Here is a 23,345-nt window from a genome sequence, read left to right on the forward strand (position 1 = left end):
TGACAGAAAGCAACTAGGGCATAATACTAGAGGTACTGGATTTGGAGAAGATGGTGACATTGGTTTGCTTATCCATTTTGGAAGAATTTGTGAAGACTGTGTTGACGGTATTTTTCCAGCACCTTGAAAACCTGCCTTTGGTAGTCTAGGTCTCAAAAGCACAACACGACGGATCAATATTGCATATTAAACCATGAATTTTGTACCAGATTTGGGGTTTTGATGTTAAACTAATATTTTTCTTAACAGAGCTAGGGATGTACTGCTGCACTGAAGTGAATTTCATTAAAAAAATTAGTTTCTATTTTGAGTACTTCAATTGGCTTCATGGAATAATGATCATTCTTTCTGCTGTCCCTTGGTGGTGTATGTGGTTTACTACTTATTTGTAATGTGCAGATAAAATACTGAATTGAAGAAGGAGGCTGGTGGAGTATGTGATTATTTCCGGGTCTTTAAAATAATCATTTCCTGCCTATCTTTCTTGCAGTCACAGAAGCATAATATTGACATAAACAGACAAGCGAAGTTTGCTGCCACGCCTTCTTTCAGTCTGTTTGTAACTCTGAAGAATGTTGTCTGCAAAATAGGGGAAGATGCTGAAGTCTTGATGTCTTTATATGACCCGATTAAGTCTAAGTTTATCAGGTTGGTTTTTAGCCTACTTTTGCATTAGTTTACTTAAAGGTATCCTGAATATTTTGTTACTTTTCTCTGATTAAAGTAAAACAATGCTTTAATTATAATTGATTATCTTTGAGAACTGAATAAGCAATAGATTCCACACCTGGGGCATCCAGATAGAAGAGGGCAATCTCTTATATTTACACAGAACAAGCATACATAATTTCTTATACATAAATTAATTGTAATAGCAGTCATTTTTAAAACTATTAACAATGTTTAAGATCTGGATTATGCTTGCTCACTTGGAAAATGTTGAATCCTGAATTATTGTATAACATCTTGCTTTTATAACATTTCAAAATAAGATGGCAGTGAAATATTGCATTTGTTATGTTTTGTTGTACTTTGTGATTACTGTTATTGTAATTGAAGACAGGCTTATTTATAATCTGAAGAACAAAACATGAATCACCTGAATTTATTTTATTCCTGTCAAAATATATTCATCAATAGCACTTCTTGTTTTAAAATGTTAGTTGCGACCTATTCTACCTACTCTGTTTTACATAGTTAAATTATGTTAAGATTAATAGAAATTACAAAACAGATCTGTGTAATCTTAATGTATTGCCTTTGGGCAGATAATTAATTTGCACAGGGGGAGAAGGCTTATAGAATATATAGAAATATATTAGTGCGAGCATTCTAGTTTTGTGCTATCCTTTATAAGGTCTTAAGGACATAAGTAATAGGAGTAGAGTTAGGCCTTTTGGCCCATCAAGTCTACTCCGCCATTCAATCATGGCTGATCCATCTCACCCTCCTAACCCCATTCTGCCTTCTCCCCATAACCTGTGACACCTGTACTAATCAAAAATCTATCTATATGTTCCTTAGAAATATCCATTGACTTGGCCTCTACAGCCTTCTGTGGCGAAGAATTCCACAGATTCACCACCCTCTGACTAATGAAATTCCCCTCATCTCCTTCCTAAAAGATTGTCCTAAAAATTCTGAGGCTATGACCTCTTGTGCTAGACTCTCACACTAGTGGAAACATCCTCTCCACATCCACTCTATCCAGGCCTTTCACTATTCTGTATGTTTCGATAAGGTCCCCCCGCATTCTTCTAAACTCCAGCAAGTACAGGCCTAGTGCCGCCAAACGCTCATCATAGGTTAGCTTACTCATTCCTGGGATCATTCTTGTAAACCTCCGATGGACCCTCTCCAGAGCCAGCACATCCTTCCTCAGATATGTTGCCCAAAATTGCTCACAATATTCCAAATGTGGCCTTACCAGCATCTTCTAGAGCCTCAGCATTACATCCCCGGTTTTGTATACAAACCCTCTTGAAATAAATGCATAGCATTGAGTTTGCTTTCTTTACTACCAATTTGACTTGCAGATTAACATTTTGGGACTCCTGCACCAGCACTCCCAAGTCCCTTTGCACCTCCAATTTCTGGATTCTCTCCCCATTTAGAAAATAGTCTACGCCTTTATTCTTACTACCAAAATACATGACTCCACATTTTGCTACACTATATTCCATCTGCCACTTCTCTGCCCGTCTTCCAACCTGCCTAAGTCCTTCTGCAGAGTCCCTGCTTTCTCTACATTACCTCCCCTTCCACCTATTTTCGTATCATCCACAAACTTGGCCACAAAGCCTTCAATCTCCTTGTTTAAATCATTAAGAAACAATGTGAAAAGTAGCAGCCCCAGTACCAACCTCTGCGAACTCCACTAGTCATTAGAAAAAGCAGCCAACTAGAAAAAGCCACCTTTATTGCCACTCTTTGTCTTTTGCCATCCAGCCAACCTGCTATTCATACAAGTGTTTCCCCTTTGATACCTTGGGCTCTTCCTTAGCTGCCTCACGTGTGGCACCTTAACAAAGGATTTCTGAAAATCTAAGTAAACAATGTCTACTGACTCTCCTTTGTCTGTCCTGCTATTTACGTCTTCAGAGATTATGTGGGAACATGGTACCTTAATTTCTTCCTGGATGGCAATGTTCGACCGTTCCTTTGCTTGTGCTTCTGTTCTAGTTTTTTTACACTAAACAAAGTAGTTTATGTTTACCCAATTAAAGATTAATTAGATGTCTCCTTCACTTCTGTAGTCAGCAGAGTATAAGACCGGTTTCCAAACAAAAACACCCAAAAATATCCAGAGGAAGGAGTTAAGACGTGTTCAATAACAACATTTAAAGTACATTTGCACAGGGACATGGATAGAAAAGGTTTACAGGGGTATGCGCCAAACGTGGGCAAATGGGACTTGCTTAGATAGGGCATCTTGGTTGGCACGTACGAGTTGGTCGGCACAGAATGAGTGTGATATATTACTCTATGGATTTATATTTAGAAAACTAGTCTTTCTAATTTAATGTATTGAACTTTTTTGTATGTTTCTGCTGAAACTGCTCGAACCAGCCAAGGTCAGAAATTTCTTTCCTGGGATGTGGAACTTGAGAGTTTGATGAAACCAAGATTTTGTACATCATTCATTTTATATTCTGGCTTCATTAGCATTAAGTTCTAAATCTACATTTTAGTTTAGTTTAGAATACAACATGGAAACAGACCCATTACCCTACTGATACCACATCAACTATTTATATGCCTGAACTGCGAACTTTTACAATTCCATTGTTTTCTCTCCTGCATGAAGTATTTTGATTTGTTTTTACGGATCCAGACTGGAGATACCTACTGTCTTACATGGTTTTGCTCAACTCATGTAACATATCCATGTCCTAATGTAATTTTCTGCTCCCATTCGCAGAACTTCTTTTATCTCTTGCTGTAGTTTGCAAACTGAGGTGCACAAATTCTGCTCCTTCATCCAAATATTATTTTGGCATGGTGGACAGTATAATAATTTGGAAAACTTTAAGATGACTAACTGTTGCCTAGCATATATGTTGACAACCACTTTGTGGTAAAGTAATTGAATATCCTGTAAAACAGAGCAGAAGGATTGCCATCATAGATTGACTTAACATCATCCAGGGGTATTATCGTTCTTGATGTGAGCATACAAAGTCCATGAGTGCATGCTCGGCAGGTAGAAATGGAGATAAGACAATGCAGCAGTTCCAATTAAAAGCTCTAAAGGGAACTGACATTTATTATGCATTTAAACCTGGATGGCGGTGTGAGATAAAGAAGATAAAATGAATGATGGAGCAAAAAACAAACTACCCGAGAAACTCGAGCCAAAAACAAAGTGCTGGAGGAATTTGGTGGGTTAGACAGCATCAATAGAGGGAATGGACACATGATGCTTGGGGTTGGGGCCCTTCTTCAGACCCATATCCTATCCCGCTGATTTCTTCCAGCACACTGTCTTTGGTTAAGATTCTGGCATCTGCAGTTTCTTGTGTCTCCATTTTACTGCTGGAGGAATTCAGTCGGTCGAACAACATCAGGTTGAGACCCTGCATCAGGACTGAGAGTGGAGAGGGAAGATAGCCAGTATAAAGAGAAGAGGGGAAGGGATGAAACAGTGGCCTACAAGTCCTAGGTGGGCTGAGGAGGAGTGAAGGATCATGAGCAGATGGAGGCAAATGGTGGAAACAGATGCTGAGCATGATAAGTGGGGACACAAATGTCAGAGGTGCTGGAATTTGATAAGTCAGGAAGGTGATAATGGGAACCTTTGAGAGAGAGATGAAAGGCAGATGGAACCAGACAGTCTTTTGCCTTTATTTCACCTCTGGCCTTTGTCACTTATTCCATTCATCTGCCAGTCACCCCTCATCACCTGCATCCACCTGTCACTTGCCCCACTCCTACCTCTCTTTTCCAAATTTCTCCCCCTTAGTCCAATCAGTCAGAAGAAGGGTCCTGACCTGGGAGTTCATCTGTCCATTCCCTACACAGATGTCGCCTGACCCACAGAGTTTCTCCAAACTTTTGTTTTTTGTTACTGAAATAGTTGAGAAGGACATGAGGAGACTTGTGTGGAGCATGGACCTGAGTTAAATGGTCTGCTGCTGTGCTGTAAAACAGTTCTCATTTATATTGAATCAAAAATCCTTTATTTCTGAATAATCCTATTTATTCTTCAAATGTTCTGCTTTCCAGTTCAGTTTCAAAAGTAAATGCATTTTGAACGTGACAAAGCAAGCACATTTAAACTCTTTAATTATCCACAAAACATATACTCCTGGTTTAATAAGATTCCCTATATTAGGAGTGCATATTTTGCATAAAAATTAGCATATCGCATTTTGAAGCTGCCATGACCTTTATTGCTAAAGTGAGTTTAAAAAATGCATATTTTACTGCTTTGTATCTCATACATTAGATGAATGTATCTAATCTAATGTACGAAAAGATAGATAGACATAAGGAATGCATGTGAGCACATTATGAATAACACTGACAAACCTGCCGTGTTTATACAGTGAAAACTACCTGGTGCGATGGGCAAGCTCAGGCCTTCCTAAAGACATAGACCGGCTAAACAATCTAAGAGCTGTATTTACAGTAAGTAATTCCCCCATTTTATCAGTAATGGTTGATGATGTTATTTGCATTTGCCTTGTATTTATTTAACTTTTACTTTGATTTGGTGTAATGTTGCATAATTGCAAGGGACACTGATGTTGCTAATCCTTTGCCATTAATTAAAACATTGAAATTAGGATAAAATTTCCAACACCTTCAACCTGATCCCACCACCAGTCAGTCACAAAGTCCTAGCCCACCCTTTTCCTCTTAACATAGATACCACTCTCTCCCTAACTCCTTGATTTGCTCATCCCTTCACACCCAAACCACCCTTTCCTCGAGTTTATTCTCCCGCAACTGCAGATGATGTAACACCTATTCACATTTCCTCTCTCACTTCACCCCAGTAACCCTTCCAGGTGAGACACCTGCACCTCTTCCAATCTCGTCAGTTATATTTCTTGCTCCTGATGTGGGTTCATTGGCACTGGTAAAACCAAGCAATCATTTGGTTGAACACTTGCCCTCTGCCCACCAAAGCCTGCTGGTTGCTTACCATTTTAAATCCTTACCATTTTCACACTGGCCTTGCTGTCCATGGCCTCCATCATTACCAGCGTGAGGCCACTCCCATATTGGAAGAACAACACCTCATATTTGACTTGGGTAGCCGACAACCCAACAGTATGAGCATTGAATTTTCTAATTTCAGTTAATAGACCTGTATTCCCACTCGTTCGACTGCCACCCCTACCCTGCACACATTTATCTCACCATCTCCCAATACCCGAGTCACCTCCTCCTTTCTTCTGGCCTGTTTGTCTCCATGAGTCCCACGTTTTCCTTTAATCTTCCATCTTTCCCCCCCGTCCCTCCCTGAACCCTTCCTCCTATCATTTAATTTTACCCTTTCACTCCTCCTCTTCTTTCCTCATCTGACACCCTTTTGTCTCCTTTTCACCTCAAGTCTTTGTCACTTACTCCACCCAATCAACTCCTCTCTCACCTTAACTACTTTTGCACCACTGTATTTCACTTTTCTAGCTTTTTCTCACCTACTCCATCAGTGTGCATATCCAACCTGAATTGTTGTCTGTTCATTCCCTCCACAGATGCTGCATGGCCTGCTGAGTTCCTCCAGCACTTTGGTTTTTTTGCTCAAGCTTCCAGCATCTGCTGATGCTTGTGTATTCAAATTGACTTGTGTTTGAATATAGTCTTTTTTTATTATTTGAATTAAATTGATAGTGTAAAAAGGCTAGAATGTAACCTTTATTTAAAATAAAAGTATGAAGACATTATTAAATCATATTATGATAGGTAAAAAGCCAATCTTAACCAGAATAATAAATGTAAAACATCAGTTAGAATCTTACAAAAAACAATTGTAATATTTCAAATTTTATAAGTTATTGTAAATATACATGGAATAAATGAAACAGATTACATACACTGTTGGAAAAGTAAACTTAACAGGAGGCCATTGAACAAAACAAAAGAAAGTATTGTCCTCAGAAGATCTATCAACTACATTAATTTATGTAGTTAGAATCTTTGGAGGATCTGTCTAAAGAGGTCAGGTTAGCTAGATATAAGATATTTCCAAAATATATATAGAAATGATTGTAGATGGTAGGGTGCAGAGAGTTTGCACATCTGATTTATGCAGGAAAAAAAAAATCTCAATGGTGTCAGGTTAGGTAAGGGGGAAGTGCAGCGAGACCTGGGAGTCCTTGTGCAGCAGTCACTGAAAGTTGGCGTGCAGGTACAGCAGGCAGTGAAGAAAGCTAATGGCATGTTGGCCTTCATAACGAGAGGATTTCAGTATAGGAGTAAAGAAGTTCTTCTGCAGTTGTATAGGGCCCTGGTAAGACCACATCTGGAATATTGTGTGCAGTTTTGGTCTCCTAATTTGAGGAAGGACATCCTTGTAATTGAGGCCATACAGAGTAAGTTCACGAGATTGATCACTGGGATGGCGGGACTGTCATATGAGGAAAGATTGAAAAGACTAGGCTTGTATTCACTGGAGTTTAGAAGAATGAGAGGGAATCTTATAGAGACATATAAAATTATAAAAGGACTGGACAAACTAGATGCAGGAAAAATGTTCCCAATGTTGGGCGAGTCCAGAACAAGGGGCCACAGTCTTAGAATAAAGGGGAGGCCATTTAAAACTGAGGTGAGAAGGAACTATTTTCACCCAGAGAGTTGTGAATATGTGGAATTCTCTGCCACAGAGGGCAGTGGAGGCCACATCACTGGATGGATTTAAGAGATAGCTAGATAGAGCTCTGGGGGCTAGTGGAATCAAGGGATATGGGGGAAGGCAGGCACAGGTTATTGATTGTGGATAATCAGCCATGATCACAATGAATGGCGGTGCTGGCTCGAAGGGCCAAATGGCCTCCTCCTGCACCTATTTTCTATGTTTCTATGTTAAAATCTTTCTGTCCTAATAGTCTCAGTCACTGGCTTGCATTTATAAAATAGGTTTAGAAATGTTGTTACATGGAAAGGCTATCAATATTGAGCAGACCTTTCAACAAACTTTTGCAGTAGCATTTCTTTGATAAAATGGACAGTGATTGTATGAAAAATTGCAAAATGTCAATTTGCGCTTGGCTCAATTGTTTTTCTGAGGACAAGTAATTTAAGATGGAAGCCGTTTTCCTTCACATCTGCTGCTCTGATGATCAGATGTCTGGACTGGAAAATTAAGGACATTTTAAAACCGTTATATATCTCGTGCAGGGTTGAGTTACCAAAATAACTTTTGTCTGCTTGTTCTTAGCATAACATTTTAATCCATTGAGAAGTTCTAGCTAAGCTAGAAAAAGAAAGCCATCTGTAGAAATAATTAAAAGCCAGCAATGCTTAGTCAGGGTAAGATGAATATGCCAGCTTCGCGCAGTTTAAAATAATATTGCAATATACACATGAGTCAGTACCTATAAAGGGGCAAACAGGTTATGACATTTTGCACATATATGCTTCATTAGAGAGGCAATGTTTTATTTGAGATATTTCTTATATATTTTTACAGGACCTAGGCAGTAAAGATCTTAAGAGAGAAAAAATTAGCTTTGTGTGCCAGATTGTCAGAGTGGGTCGCATGGAATTGAAGGACAATAATACCAAGAAATCTACCACGGGGCTGAGAAGACCTTTTGGAGTTGCTGGTAAGTACCTAGCATGTGATAATGAACATAATATTGCAAATAAAAATAAATATAAATTAAGTAGTTTATATACACTCTTTGATTTATTTCTCTTGTGTTTCCTTCAAATTTTAAACTCAGTTAATAAGCCAATAGGGTATATGTGAGCTTCAAGTTTTTAAAAGTTTTTATGGATGGTAAATATAACTTTCCATTCAGTCACTAGCAATATGGAACTTAGTCTTTCGTGGACAAAGCGAATGAACAACTCATTAAAATGAGCTAATTTTAAAGGTGAATGTTAGACAATGTGATCAAAGGATCTGGGTATTATGCACAGATATGATGAGGGCCATTTATATGTATGAGTGGTAAGCCCCAAATAGCTTATTTGTATTTTGTAACATATATGTATTTCTGAATGTGTGTTCTGTATGTTTGGAAGGTGGGATAAATGTAAAGTACTCTTCAAAACAGAGAAAGAACCCAGTTTTGTATTTAAATGCAAGAATTTAAAAAATATCCTGCACTTAATTATATCGAACATTTGTTTATCTTTTTTAACATTGTTAATGAAAGTAGTTCAGATTTTTTAATTTATCTTTTAGCATAATGAAACATGTCCATTGGATTAATGTTTAATTTTCACAAAAATTGAAAACAATATACAGTTGTTTGCAGAGTTGTACAAAAGGTTTGGAAAGCTATTTTCACACTAAAGTGGAATGTGCCTAAAGTGGAAAACTATGCACTGTCCATGTGGAGGAATTTTTTTAAGTATGGAAATGCAAGGAACAGCAGATGCTGAAATTTTGAACAAAACAAATTGCTGGAGGGACTCAGCGGGTCAGACAGCATCTGTGGAAGGATTGGACAGGCGAGGTTTTGGGTTGAGACCCTTCTTCAGACTGAATTTAATGGGGGTGTGTGGGGGGGGGGGGGATACGCTGGATAATATAGGCAGGGTGGGACAAGGCCTGGAAAATAATAGGTGGAAAAAAAGATAGTGCTGGAGGAACTCACTGGGTCAGGCTGAAAATGGATGGGTAACATTGCAGGTTGGGACCCTTTTACAGACATTGAGGGGAGAGGAAAAAAAGCTGGAAGAGAGGAGGGGCAGGACAAAGCATGGCAATAGCTGCATTCAGGTGGGGGTGGGGGGTTGTTGATGGGCAGATGGTTGGATAAAGGTCAGACATGAAAAGACTAAACGTGTGAGATGGGGATAGAAGAATTGTGAACTGTGAAACCAGAGAGGGGATAAATGGGTGCAAGTCCAGGTGTTACATAGGGAAGCGAGGGGGTTTCTCCAGCACTTTGTTTTTTGTAAACCAGCATCTGCAGTTCCTTGTTTTGAAGTGATAAATGGACACAGGTGCAGGGGTTTGATATGGTGAAGGGTAGAGTAAGAGACAGAGGCCAGAGGTGAAAAAGAGTTAAAAAGGTATCAAATTAGAAGAGAAGAATGAAATCTAAAGCTGGAGGGATAGAGGTGGTTGGTTGGAAGGTGGGGGGGAGAGGAGGGGGAATGAGAGGGAAATGAATGGGAACAGAGGGACTTGGGGATAGGAGACGAAGGAGGGAAATGGAGCAGAGTAACTGGAGGGGTGGATGATAGTTGGAGAATGGGTTCTCAGCGGGGGGGGGGGGGGTGCATGGAAAGTGGGGGATGTGTGTGTGGTGGTTACTTAAAATTGAAGAATTCATTCTTCACACAGTTGGGTTGTATGCCACCTAAGTGATATATGAGGTGCTGTTCCTCCAGTTTGCATGTGGCTTCCTTCTGGCAATGGAGGGAAGTATAGGAATGGAAAGGGGAATTAAAATGGTTGGCAACTGGGACTTGGTGGTAGAGCGCAAGAATTTAGCAAAAAGATACCACTATCAAAGTTCAAGGTAAATAAATGAGGACAATTAATTGTTTACTTATGATTTAATTCTGCCAAAAGTACACATTGAAGATACTAATATGAAATTGGCTTTGCAAACCTTGTGTGAATGAGGAATTGATTAATCCTGCATCAGACAGAATGCAGGTAATGTTATTTTGAGATTGTTTTTTTACTTGGAGGCATTAAATAGCCCTAGATTATATTATCCAAAAAGTGTTTGGCTCTAGTAAGTTTTGTAAATAATAGTGATGAAAATCTATTTTGTTATCTATAACCAACTCTGTCCAAATTTCCCAACTTTTAAACATTTGAAAGAAACTTACTTGTAAGAATGTTGATGCACTTTTCTTATTACTATTACAGTTATGGATGTCACTGACATAATCACAGGGAAAGTCGATGATGAGGACAAACAACACTTCATTCCATTTCAACCGTAAGTAGTAGTTACACTTGGTTGTTACAAATGTTGTAGTCAAAAAGCTGCAGCAGAATTTTGGATTTTTTTTGGCTTTAAGAAATTTGTTTTCGGCCATATGCACTTGTGGCCTACTTCTGAAATTTGGTTCCACTGAAGACAATAGCATTGAATTTTGGAAGCACAATGCAAAATGCATATGCTACTGTAAAACACTTAGCTTTTCTGAATGACTTTTTTACTTCATATTTTATATGCATTTTGCCTCCGTTCAACAATTAAATCTATTTATGGATATGTAGAGGTGTTTGAATCTTGGTTTGGTATCTATGACTATTTTGCTGATCACCATATTCAATTTTTTGTTTGATTTACCAGCATGTTAGATTTTTATGTTCCCTACATGAAGATACACAGATCTCTGCATAATTATGGTGCAGATCAATTACTGTACTGTCATTGCCCCCCTTGCTGGACTATGTTTTCTCCAGTGCAGTGTTCAAAGATGTGACCCTGGGGCACTGGGCTATACAGTGCAGTGCGTTCCAGAACCTCTCTCAGCTTAATGATCTGGCTTCACTGACAGATGGAACATAATGGCCAGTGCCTTAATGATCTTTGGCTGAATATTTGTAAATGACTTGGACGTGCACTCATTTTTAAAAGCACTCGATATTTTTGTAACAAAAAACGTCCTAAAACCCAATAAAATACATTAGAGTTGCTGCTTTACAGCGAATGCAGCGCCGGAGACTCAGGTTCGATCCTGACTACGGGTGCTGCACTGTAAGGAGTTTGTACGTTCTCCCCGTGACCTGCGTGGGTTTTCTCCGAGATCTTCGGTTTCCTCCCACACTCCAAAGACGTACAGGTATGTAGGTTAATTGGCTGGGTAAATGTAAAAAAATTGTCCCTAGTGGGTGTAGGATAGTGTTAATGTACGGGGATCACTGGGCGGCACGGACTTGGAGGGCCGAAAAGGCCTGTTTCCGGCTGTATATATATGATATGATATGATATGAAAGCAAATGAAAGCATTTACACTAGATTAAACCAAATAAAAAGCTAACCCTACCTTTCTTCCTCAGCTAGTTTCTCCCCTTTATGTCAATGAATCCATTATATTTGTCAGTAGCAGATTTCCTTCTGGGAGTGGTACTCTGGAGTGGACTGGTGCAGCAGAGGTAACCTGTGGTTGGAGCAGTGCTGTGGTTCACTTTCTACTCGCAAATAGCCCAGTTATGAAATTACCAGCTGACAGATCCAGTAGATTATTAGATGGAATATCTGTTTCAATATATTTTCTTCAACCCCATGAACACACAACATAAGTTATCTTTTTGGTGGCACTTTCTTAAATGCTTTTTGCAGATCCAAATACAAATAGCCACTGGGCTCCCTTTATCTATCTTGCTGTTACATTTCCAAAGTATGCTGATAAATACATTAAACACTCTTTTTCATAAAACCATGATTCCACAGCTTTTTGCTTTTTTAGGGCCTTTGTACGACAATACATATACATGGTTAGCGTTTGAAGAAATAATACATAAGTGGCCATAAAGATTTATTTTCAAGCATCAAAAATCACCAGGATTAATGATTCTTCTGGGATGACAAGTTAAATGAGAACGTATAATTTAAAAGTAATATATCGAAGGAATAGGCTTTTAAAGTTACAGTAAGTCTGAGAATTGGGAGCATTTTTGACCTCGATAAACAAAGAAATTGATAAAGAAAGATGTTGTGGAATATGAGGCGATTTTGGCAAGAAACGGAAACAACTGTAAAGGAAGTAAATGAGTAGTAGAGGGCAAGTGTTAGTAATTTACAGACAGAATTTTTTATGGAGAATAAAGAAATGACAGGGATTAAGCAATTATTTTGCATCTGTCTTCACAGAAGACATACAAAACAGGCTGGATTTCTTAGAATATCTAGGATCTGTGAAGAATATGGAACTGAAGGAAATTATTATTAGTCAAAACGCACCACTAGAGAAGTCAGTGACCTGCAAAGCTAATGATTTGCAAGGACTTGATCATTTACAATTGAGTTTTGAAGGATGTAGCAGTTGACAACTATAATGAAGGATTTAATAGTGGAACACCTTATAATAAATAATAAGACCGAGCAGAATTGACCTGGATTTGTGAAAGGAAAATCAGGTTTGACTAGCCTGGAGTTTTTTTAAGGATACAGTTCATAGAATGGGGAAGGTGGAAGTCAGTGCAGAGTGGTGTATTTGGATTTGCAGAAGGTATTCCAAAAGGTCCCAACCAGATATGGATCAGCAGAGCATATTAGAGCTTGTGGAATTGGGAATCACATATTGAAAAGGATTAAGAATTGTTTTTTGGTCTGAAAGCAAAAAATGGATATAAACAGTAGACACAAGGAATAAATGATGCTGGTTTACTAAAAAGAGACAAAGTGTGGGAATAACTCAGCAGGTTAGGCTGCATCTCTGGAAGACATGGAAAGGTTAAGTTCAGGGTTGGGACCTTTCTGCAGACTGGTTTAATGGGGAAGGGGTTGGGGTGGAGGGGAAGAAAAGAGATGGAGACAGAAGAAAGGCTAGAAGGTGGTTACAGGTGCAGGGGGGTTGATTGGCGAGGTGGACAGAGGCCAGGGATGTTCATACCATTGGATTGTAAGCTACGCTATTGTAATATCTGGTGCTAGTCCTACACTATTCCTACTTCTGTTCCAACTGGAAGGACTGATGGGATCTCAGGATGGATGTGAGGGAAAAGATGTCGGGCCAGGTATTACATCTTTGGCAGTTGCAGGGAAAAGTACTTGGGGAGAGGTTGGCATGGGTGAGAAGTGATATGCGAACCAAGGAATTGCAGATGGAATGTTCTCTACATTAATCGAAAAGGAATGGAGATGGGAATATGTGACTGGTGGTGGGATGACGTTGAAGGTGGCAAAAATGTTGGAGAATTATGTTTTGTATGGAAGCTGGTGTGAAAGGCAAGGATCAGGGGAACTCGATCCATGTTCCTTCGCGGGACGAAGGAGCGAGAACAGAACTACAGGAGAGAGGAGACACGTATGAGGAATTCGTCTACAATGTCTACAAAAGAAAGAGGATCTTGGATGTTCTAGAATGGACTGAGAGGTCCTCTTTCTTTAGGGAATGTGGAATTATGGGTTATGGAGATATGGTCAACTATTGCTTTTTATTTCCTGAGAAGCCAGATACAAAATATTTATTTAACATCTCTACTGTTTCTTATTCATTATTAATTTCCTATCCTCTTCTAAGGAATAACATTAACCTCTGCCACATTGGATCTCTTCATGTGCTTGTCAAAGCCCTTTTATTAATCTAATTTATTTCCAGCTCATATTCAATTTCTTCTTAAATTAATATATTTTAAAGTCACCATTTGCTGGTTTCTATGATTCTTCATTTTGCCTGGCCTATTCTTGTCAACTTTGAAAAGATTCTGTCATCAGATAATTGCCACACTCAAATGGAATGCTGAGCAAGCTCAATCACTGCGTATATTCAAGACTGAGACTGATTATTAGATATTAGATGAATTAAGGAGAATGATTTTAATGTGGGGAAGTGACGCCCGATAATGAATGGAAGAGAAGGCACAAGGGGCTGAATTTTCTGTTAAAACTGCAACCAGAAAGTACTTTGAAAGCACTTATGTGCATTTGTACTTTTTTACTTTTTCTATGCATGTTGGGTATTTTTTTTCATCATGCTCCTGAGAAAGGACTTAATGTAGTGAATAAAGCTATTTGTAAATTCAATTTGCAATTATTCTTGAGCAATCACCATTTTCTTGATTAATTGTCTTTCTGTGTCTTTCTTGTTATCCATCTGTCTTTCCCCTGCATTGGCTTATGACAACTGTTTGTTGCATTAATGCAATAATATTTTGTGAACCCCTGTACTGTGATTTCTGGTTTGTATGTTCCTTCCGTTTCCTGTTGTGTTGGCCGTCATGTGCATATTCCAGGCTAGCATTGGATGACGCCATTCGACATAAGCAGCTGAACATATCATCCCGTTTTTCATCCAGGGTAGCTGGGGAGAACGACTTCCTTCAGACTGTGATCAATAAAGTCATTACCGCCAAGGAAATAAACCACAAGGGTCAAGGTAGGTGACAAAATAACATTATTATGCCATTATTAAAATGCCTTCTTCTCAAGCATAACAAACTGGTTTTCAACAACTTTATAAATATTGCATTAACTTTTGCACAAAAATATGACATATGGCATTCTCATAACAAAACCTATTTTAGTAAAATCTTGTTATGCCAGATTTTGTATGTAAGCTCTTTTATGGTTGATGCAAAGTTGCAGGTTTTATATGGTGGACAGCACAGTGACTCAGCAGGTAGTGTTTCTAGCTTCCAGCTCCACTGACCGGGTCGGATCTTACAGTCAGGTTGGATCTTGGCCTCAAGGCCACCTTTGTGGATTTTATATTTCCCCCCTTGCGACTGCCTGGGTTTCAATGAATGCTCCTGTTTCCTCCCACTTCCAAAGACATGGTTGGTTGGTTAATTGGTTAGGGTAAATTACCCGTGGTATAGATGGGTGATAAGAGAATTGGATAGGGAGGGGGTGCTGGAGTTGATGGACCTGTGGGGGGAAAATAGTTGATGGGGAAATATGGGAATTGGCTTGCTATGTGAGTAAATAGAGACCAGATGAATCCAATGATCATCTCCAATGAAATGTGAAAAAGGTATATGTATGTTAGGGGGAAGTTGGAATGAGCTTGATAAGCCTGAATATACCTTTTATTACTCTGGGTTGAATTTTCCTGTGGTGATAAATTTCACCACAAGAAAATTCAATAATTAATATCTATCTCTAAGTTGTAATATTTCTTAACTACTATTCAAGCTAGACAGAGTTCAATAGACAATAGGTGCAGGAGTAGGCCATTCGGCCCTTCGGCCCTTCGAGCCAGCGCCGCCATTCAATGTGATCATGGCTGATCATTCTCAATCAGTACCCCGTTCCTGCCTTCTCCCCATACCCCCTGACTCCGCTATCCTTAAGAGCTCTATCTAGCTCTCTCTTGAATGTATTCAGAGAATTGGCCTCCACTGCCTTCTGAGGCAGAGAATTCCACACATTCACAACTCTCTGACTGAAAACGTTTTTCCTCATCTCCGTTCTAAATGGCCTACCCCTTATTCTTAAACTGTGGCTCCTGGTTCTGGACTCCCCCAACATTGGGAATATGTTTCCTGCCTCTAACGTGTCCAACCCCTTAATAATCTTATACGTTTCGATAAGATCCCCTCTCATCCTTCTAAATTCCAGTGTATACAAGCCTAGTCGCTCCAGTCTTTCAACATATGACAGTCCAGCCATTCCGGGAATTAACCTAGTAAACCTACGCTGCACGCCCTCAATAGCAAGAATATCCTTCCTCAAATTTGGAGACCAAAACTGCACACAGTACTCCAGGTGCGGTCTCACTAGGGCCCTGTACAACTGCCGAAGGACCTCTTTGCTCCTATACTCAACTCTTGTTACGAAGGCCAACATTCCATTGGCTTTCTTCACTGCCTGCTGTACCTGCATGCTTCCTTTCAGGGACTGATGCACTAGGACACCCAGATCTCATTGTACGTCCCCTTTTCCTAACGACACCATTCAGATAATAATCTGCCTTCCTATTCTTACCACCAAAGTGGATAACCTCAAAGTTCAATGTACATATTTTAAAATAGTGCCTGATAGAAATTCTATTTGTTAATTTTCTATGCATGGATGTTGTGGAATGGGCATCATTTATTGCCAGTCTGTAATTGCAATGAAAACGTGGCAATGAGCCCCCTCCTTGAACCATTGCTGTCCTTCAGAGAACTATTGGGTAGGACATTGCATAATTAGATCTAGAGACAGTGAAGTCTTGAAGGGCGTCTACCAGTACGCTTACCAATAAGGGCGGCACAGTGGTATAGCTGGTAAAGCTGCTGCCTCACAGTGCTAGAGATCTGAGTTTGATCCTGACCTTTGCTGTCCGTGTGGAGTTAGCATGTTCTCCAACTGACCCCATGGGTTTCCTCCGGGTCCTCCGGTTTCCTCCAACATCCCAGAGACGTGCAGATGAATACCTAAGATTCAACCTGAAATATTGAATTTTAAAAGCTACTTTCTTTTTTTATTGAATAAATAAACCTTGTGCTAAAATTTGGAGATTCTTTTTCACTTACTTTATTCATCCAGGTTTGTGGGCTACAATGAAACTGCTCTTAGGGGATGTTCATCAAATTCGCAAAGATTTTCCCCATCTGGTTGACAGAACCACAGCAGTTGCCAGGAAAATGGGTTTTCCTGAAATAATAATGCCTGGTAAGTTTGTGAATGTGATTTAACATATCTGTTGTCTAAGTGTATATATATTTTTGAAGACGTTATGTCTTCAAATTTCTGATGCTGATCAAAAAAAACAAAGTGCTAGAGGAACTCAGCAATTCAGGCAGCATCTGTGGAGGTAATGGATAAATGTTGTTTTTGGTCGGGATCTTTCTTTAGACTGATTACTTTACTTTTTTGCTACATACATTTTTGTTCATTGTAACAAGATTAGCATTAGATTTCAGATCATTGTGTTGTCATATACATCAGGGTGCAATTAAATTCATAGAATTAACAATAATCATGGTAATGATAGAAGCATCAACAAAACAGCAGAATGATGCAAAGATTGTAGTTCAATCTGAAGTAATGAAAAAAGAATGATTGAATAGGGAGAGGTATGAGTAAAAGATCATAAGATCATGTGATAGGAGTAGAATTCGGCCATTCGGCCCATCATGTCTGCTCCACCATTCGATCATGGCTGATCTATCTCCCTCCTAACCCCAATCTCCTGCCTTCTCCCCATAACCTTTGACACCCATAAAAGAGGTGATTGGTTCAGGAATCTGATAATCATGGGGAAGAATCTGTTCTTAAGAAGGTAGAAGAGAGCAAAGGGTATGGCCAGAGTAGCAGGCATCCTTGAGAATACTTCCAGCCTTCCTGATGCAACGCATTGTGAAGATGAACTAGGTGGAAGGAAGTGACGAGCTTGTGATGCACACAGTAGACACAAAATGCTGGAGTAACTCAACGGGACAGGCAGCATCTCTTGAGAGAAGGAATGGATGATGTTTTGGGTCGAGACCCTTCTTTGGACCTTCTCTCCAGAGATGCAGCTTGTCCCGCTGAGTTACTCCTGCATTTTGTGTCTACCTTCGATTTAAACCAGCATGTGCAGTTCTTTCAGACACATTTTCATAGACACATCTGTGTTCACCACTCCCTGCATATTCAGGCAGTCAAGAATAGAGCAGTTGCTTTACCAAGCTGAGTTGCATCTTGTCAGAATATTTCCTATATTGCATTTGTATAAGTTCGAAGGAGTCCTCGTGGAAATTCAAATTTTCTCGGATATCAAAGAAAGTATTGTTTTCTTCAAAATCGCATCAGTGTGAAGGGATAAGATTAGGTTGTGGTGATATGCATAACAAGGAACACAAAGCTGTTGACCATCTCTTCAGCAGTTCTGATGATGAGGACAAGTTGTGATTTACATACATTTTATTTTTTCAAGTCCCACCTGTCTGCAAAAGGGTAATGCCTTGAAATCAACATTGAGTATGTATGACAGAAGATTTTTAAATTCATATGTCGTTTACAGTGCTGTATAGTTTGCGTCCTAACTATGAAATAATAACGATTGAAGATGGTGACCGATTTCTGATAACAGATCAAAAATGTGAGCCATGCTCATTCATCCCTCCCAACCCTTCCGATTTTGGCGTAAAGTTTCCGCTTTTTTATTTCATTCCCGCCATTCCGATTTCGCCTCACATTTTTCCACAAAACAGTCGGTAATTGCAATTTGTCAATTCGGCCGTTAGAGGTCGCTAGGGGTTCCGCGAGAAATCCCTCCGCCCTGGAAGTCGCACGGAAAATGTGGCACCTAGGCTGGGCAAGGCAGCCAATCTCAACCTCATCGGGACTTCCATGGCCAATTTATCAATGCGGCTGCTAGAGGTCGCTCGAGGTTCCACGGGAAATCCTCCTGCCCTGGAACTCTCCCACAAAATGTGGCACCTAGGGAGGGCACCCAGCCAATCTCGACCTCATCGGGACTTCCATGGCCGATCGGTGGGTTGAATTTGCAACCTGCGGCCTGAGCTCTGGAACTCCAGCCCAGCTGGAGCCAGCACATCTATCCTCATAGCCGACTTCCTTGGACAGCTGGATAAACCAGCAAAACTCTGGAACAAAGGGTGCTAGAAAATCAGTGGTGGAACTGTAATGAGTAAATATTAAATTTAAGTGCAAGATTATATAACAATATTAATTAAGACAGGGTTAAAATATAAAACACAGCAGAAAAGCCAATTACCACCTTTTTGGGCTGATTATCAATTAATGTGCAAATTTACTTTGACAAGTATTTCCGGATGCTTAATCGAGTCGCATATATCAACTCTTTCTTCATAACTTAGTCATACATTTTATGACCATTGTCCTTTTATTTAATACCAAGAGAATTGGGATGTGTAAGGAAAAAGCAAAATAGAAAAAACAAAACAAAACAATTTTTTCTTTGTGTTGCAAAAAGTATCTCTGTTCAATAACCTTTCTATAAATAGCAGAATATACTCATGATAGGTCTGACATTATACATGTAGTCCAAGAACTACAGACGGTTGGAAAATAATAGTAGTTTTTCACACGTGAATGTAGCGCAACGCCTATGCGCATTTGGTGTGCATACTTTTTTTTGCATTATGCGCCATATCATGAATTTTGATGTAAACTGAATTTTGGACATCAAAATTATGAATTTGTAAAATCAAATGTTGGGAGGTCTGCACATTGATATTACTGCATTCATGGGGAAAAACCCCAGAAATAACACCTGTGCTAAAGTGAATTACAAGTTTTCAATTATATGACGGGTGGGAATTAGGAAATGGCTGCAAACAATTGTAAACAAAATAAATGTGCATTTTATTTATGTGACATATGCATAAAAGTAAGTGTATATCTTTTCATACTGATTACATTTATTGGTTATAGTTATTGGAGATTTGTGAATTTAATGTTTTGGGAAGTAAACTGATTAAGTGCATATATGAGTTATGTTATAAGTTAGCAGCTGCTTCATACATCATTGTAACATTAAGTTCTACTGAGATCTTTATGACGAATTGATTTTAAGCTAAGAATAGACACAAAATGCTGGAGTAACTTAGCAGTTAGACAATATCTCTGGAGAAAATGGATAGGTGATGTTTTGGGTTGGGACCCTTCTTGCAGGACACCAGGCGCCTTTGGCAGGGGCTACGGACTATAATTAGCTACAGGTCCAGCACCCCCTCAACTGGAAGTGCCGGCTCCTCCTTAGCTGATGACCTGAACTCTTTTTATGCACGGTTTGAGACGGGTAACACCACCAGCTCGCCGTCTAAAAACAGCACCGAAGGGGCGCTGGCTAGCGAGGCTGGAGGGGGATCCACCGCCGGGGATGTGCACACATTCTCGGTGTCCGAGCATGAGGTGAGGTGGGCTCTGACACGTGTGAACACGAGGAAAGCTGGAGGCCCAGATGGTATATCTGGGCGAGTACTAAAGTCTTGTGCTACTCAGCTTGCTCCAGTGCTCACCACAATATTCAACCTCTCCTTGGCAAAGTCCGTGGTCCCTGCATGCTTCAAAAGATCCATCATTGTACCGGTGCCAAAGAATGCCTCTCCAGCGTGTTTAAATGACTACCGACCGGTGGCCCTCACCTCGGTTGTCATGAAATGCTTTTAGAGGCTAGTCAAGAAGCACATCTGCGCCCTCCTTCCTCGCAACATGGACCCACTACAGTTCGCATACCGTCCGAACAGGTCCACGGATGATGCGGTCTCCCAGGTTCTACACACCGCTCTCTCTCATCTGGACAGCCAGGGGGGCTATGTGAGGATGCTGTTCATTGACTTTAGTTCAGCATTCAACACAATAGTCCCCAGCAGACTGGTTGAGAAGCTGCTGGAACTGGGGCTTAGCACCCCTCTGTGTGCCTGGGTCCTGGACTTTCTCACTGCCAGGCCCCAAGTGGTCAGGATGGGGGAACACACATTTAGCTCCCTCACCCTGAACATAGGATCCCCCCAGGGTTGCGTCCTTAGCCCCCTACTGTACTCCCTGTACACACATGACTGTGGGGCCAGGTTCAGCTCAAACTCCATCATCAAGTTTGCTGATGACACTGTGGTGGTGGGCCGGATCTCCAACAACGATGAGAAGGCCTACAGGGAGGAGGTGGCTGATCTGGCACTCTGGTGTCAGGACAATAGCCTCCTCTTGAATGTCACTAAAACAAAGGAGCTGATTGTGGACTTCAGAAGGGCTAAACATCCAAGGACGTACACGCCACTGGAGATAAATGGGTCTATTGTGGATAGGGTGAGCAGTTTTAAATACTTGGGAGTCCGCATCGCAGAGGATCTGACGTGGGCAACGCACATTGCCGCACTGGTGGGTAAGGCTAAGCAGCGCCTTTACCACCTTAGACCACTGAGGAAATTCAGAGTGTTTCTGAGGATCCTTCATTGCTTCTACTCTGGGGCTGTAGAGAGCATCCTGTCCGGCAACATTACAGTCTGGTTTGGGAACAGCTCTGCCCAGGACAGGATGGCCCTGCAGAGAGTAGTGCGTTCGGCAGAACGCACCATGGGAACTACACTCGTCCCCCTGCAGGACCTATACATCAGGAGGTGCAGATCCAGAGCAAGCAAGATCATGAGGGACCCCTGCCACCCCAGTAACGGACTGTTCCAGATGCTACGATCAGGCAAACGCCTCCGCTGTCACGCTGTGAAAACGGAGAGGATGAGACGGAGCTTCTTCCCACAGGCCATCAGGACTGTCAACTTTTATAACCCCAGAGGCTAAATTTTTGTCGACACTAATAGTAACTTATTAACTTTATTTATATGCTGTAACTGTAATTCTTTTTGTGCATAACCCGCAGGCATTGCCACTTTCATTTCACTGCACATCGTGTATGTGTATGTGACAAATAAATTTGACTTGACTTGACTTGACTGCTAAAATATATGATCCTTCGTGGAGCCCAGGTAGGTGAGGAAGTGTTTATTGAAGCTGTGGATGTAGCATAGCATGAAGTAAAGTTGGGGTTCATTCCAGGTGTGGATGAGTGAGGTGCAGAGCTGTGGGAGAGTCCGATCGAGTGCCTACTGGTGCCAGTGCATAGCGGCTCTTGTCGAACGCAAGAGAACTGGTGTGAAAAGCAGTGGATTGACTGTTGGTAACTGAAATATAGGTTGGGTCTGAACTGGGAGATCTGGAACTAGATTTGAAAGCTATGAGGCACAAGATGGAGGCGCAGAGAAGCACCGAGGTACACACGTGACTGGTAGTAAGTTTGGGTAAAACGTGGTCGTAGAGCTGGGAGCAGTAGGAATCGCAGAGGAGGGGCAGTGAGAGAGGGACTCGCAGAACTCCCTTCAGAGAGAGGAAGAGAACTTCTTCAAAGTAAGCATGCGATGAGATTTTGCAGTGGAACAGACAAAATGTAATAAAAAGGAACTGTAGATGCTGGTTTATACCAAAGAAAGATATAAAATGCTGGAGTAATTCAGCGGGTCAGGCAGCATTTCTGGAGAAAATAAATAGGTCACGATCCAAGTTGGTGACGCTTCTTCGGACTTTGATTTTTAAACTGCTTGTTTGACTGATTTAGAGAAGTCGGGTTCAGCAGCTTTCAAAGTAAGCTTCCCTCTTCCCCTGTCATTGGGTGCAGAAGATCATTTTTGAATTTCATACTGCTTTGCGTCATTTATTTCAACTTTTAAAATTGTTTTTACGATGGGAAAGAGGCCATTAGATCCAATTTTGAGTCCCAATTCCCATCTTATCAGGTAACCTTTTTTTCTCGCTCATGCGCTTCAATTTTCCGATTCTTCCACCAACTACATATAGTAGCGGTGATTTTTAGTCACCAATTAACTATCAACCAGCACAACTTTAGGAGTGGAAGGAAGCTCTCAGGGGAAAATACACGCGGACTTTGGCAAGTTCCAAACCAGCGGCATTAGAAGTCAGGATCAGAACTGAGCTGGCAAACTACTTCCTGTTGCACCATGTGTCACTCATTTATGTAATGATATCAAAGTTACATTGTAATCTGTAAATGTGGAGATGACCTATTGATGTTAGTTATGCAACAATATGCATTTTGTCTTTTGGGAATTCATGCCTGTATTGTCCATGTGGAATTTGAAGAATTCTGTGATATCTAGATTTGACTGACTGACATTTATTGATCAAAGACTCAGTTATGATTACTAGTAATTTGAATTATTGGGGAAACTGACCCATTTTATTTGACTTTTATGATCAGTCGGCTCCTCAATGATAAACAAATTATTTGAATTTCATTTGTTTCAGAAAGTACAAGAAGCTAACATTTTACCATGCTCTTGTATTTCTTCAGTTGAAGGAAAATACAGATTTTCTGAAATGTTATTTTTATGGGTAACAGTTATCATGCACTAAGGACCAGAAAATAGTGGTCATTTGACTTAGTAACTCAATGCTGCTGAACCTATTTTTAAATATTTAAAATTATTATGGTGTGTCTGGGGACAACATCGCACAAGATTGGCAGATTTACTCCCCTGATGACATTTGTGAACCAAATGAGTATTGTTTAGTGTCAAATATATGCGTTGCTTGGGTTAGTAGTAAAAGTATTCTGGTAGTATT

General features: G+C 40.3%; 1 protein-coding gene across 3 annotated transcripts in view; it reads left to right on the plus strand.

The window, feature by feature from the left end:
• dock1 (dedicator of cytokinesis 1) overlaps nt 1–23,345 on the plus strand; it is a 404,255-nt gene that overhangs the window by 69,545 nt on the left and 311,365 nt on the right. For all 3 annotated transcript variants that reach the window (XM_078413630.1, XM_078413629.1, XM_078413628.1), the window contains exons 8-13: nt 491–648; nt 5,049–5,130; nt 8,141–8,276; nt 10,511–10,583; nt 14,615–14,694; nt 16,791–16,916. In XM_078413630.1, coding sequence (XP_078269756.1) covers nt 491–648; nt 5,049–5,130; nt 8,141–8,276; nt 10,511–10,583; nt 14,615–14,694; nt 16,791–16,916 — 655 coding nt within the window. The remainder of the gene's footprint in view (nt 1–490; nt 649–5,048; nt 5,131–8,140; nt 8,277–10,510; nt 10,584–14,614; nt 14,695–16,790; nt 16,917–23,345) is intronic.

Source organism: Rhinoraja longicauda, chromosome 16 (genome assembly GCF_053455715.1).
Source record: "Rhinoraja longicauda isolate Sanriku21f chromosome 16, sRhiLon1.1, whole genome shotgun sequence".
Classification (NCBI taxonomy): domain Eukaryota; kingdom Metazoa; phylum Chordata; class Chondrichthyes; order Rajiformes; family Arhynchobatidae; genus Rhinoraja; species Rhinoraja longicauda.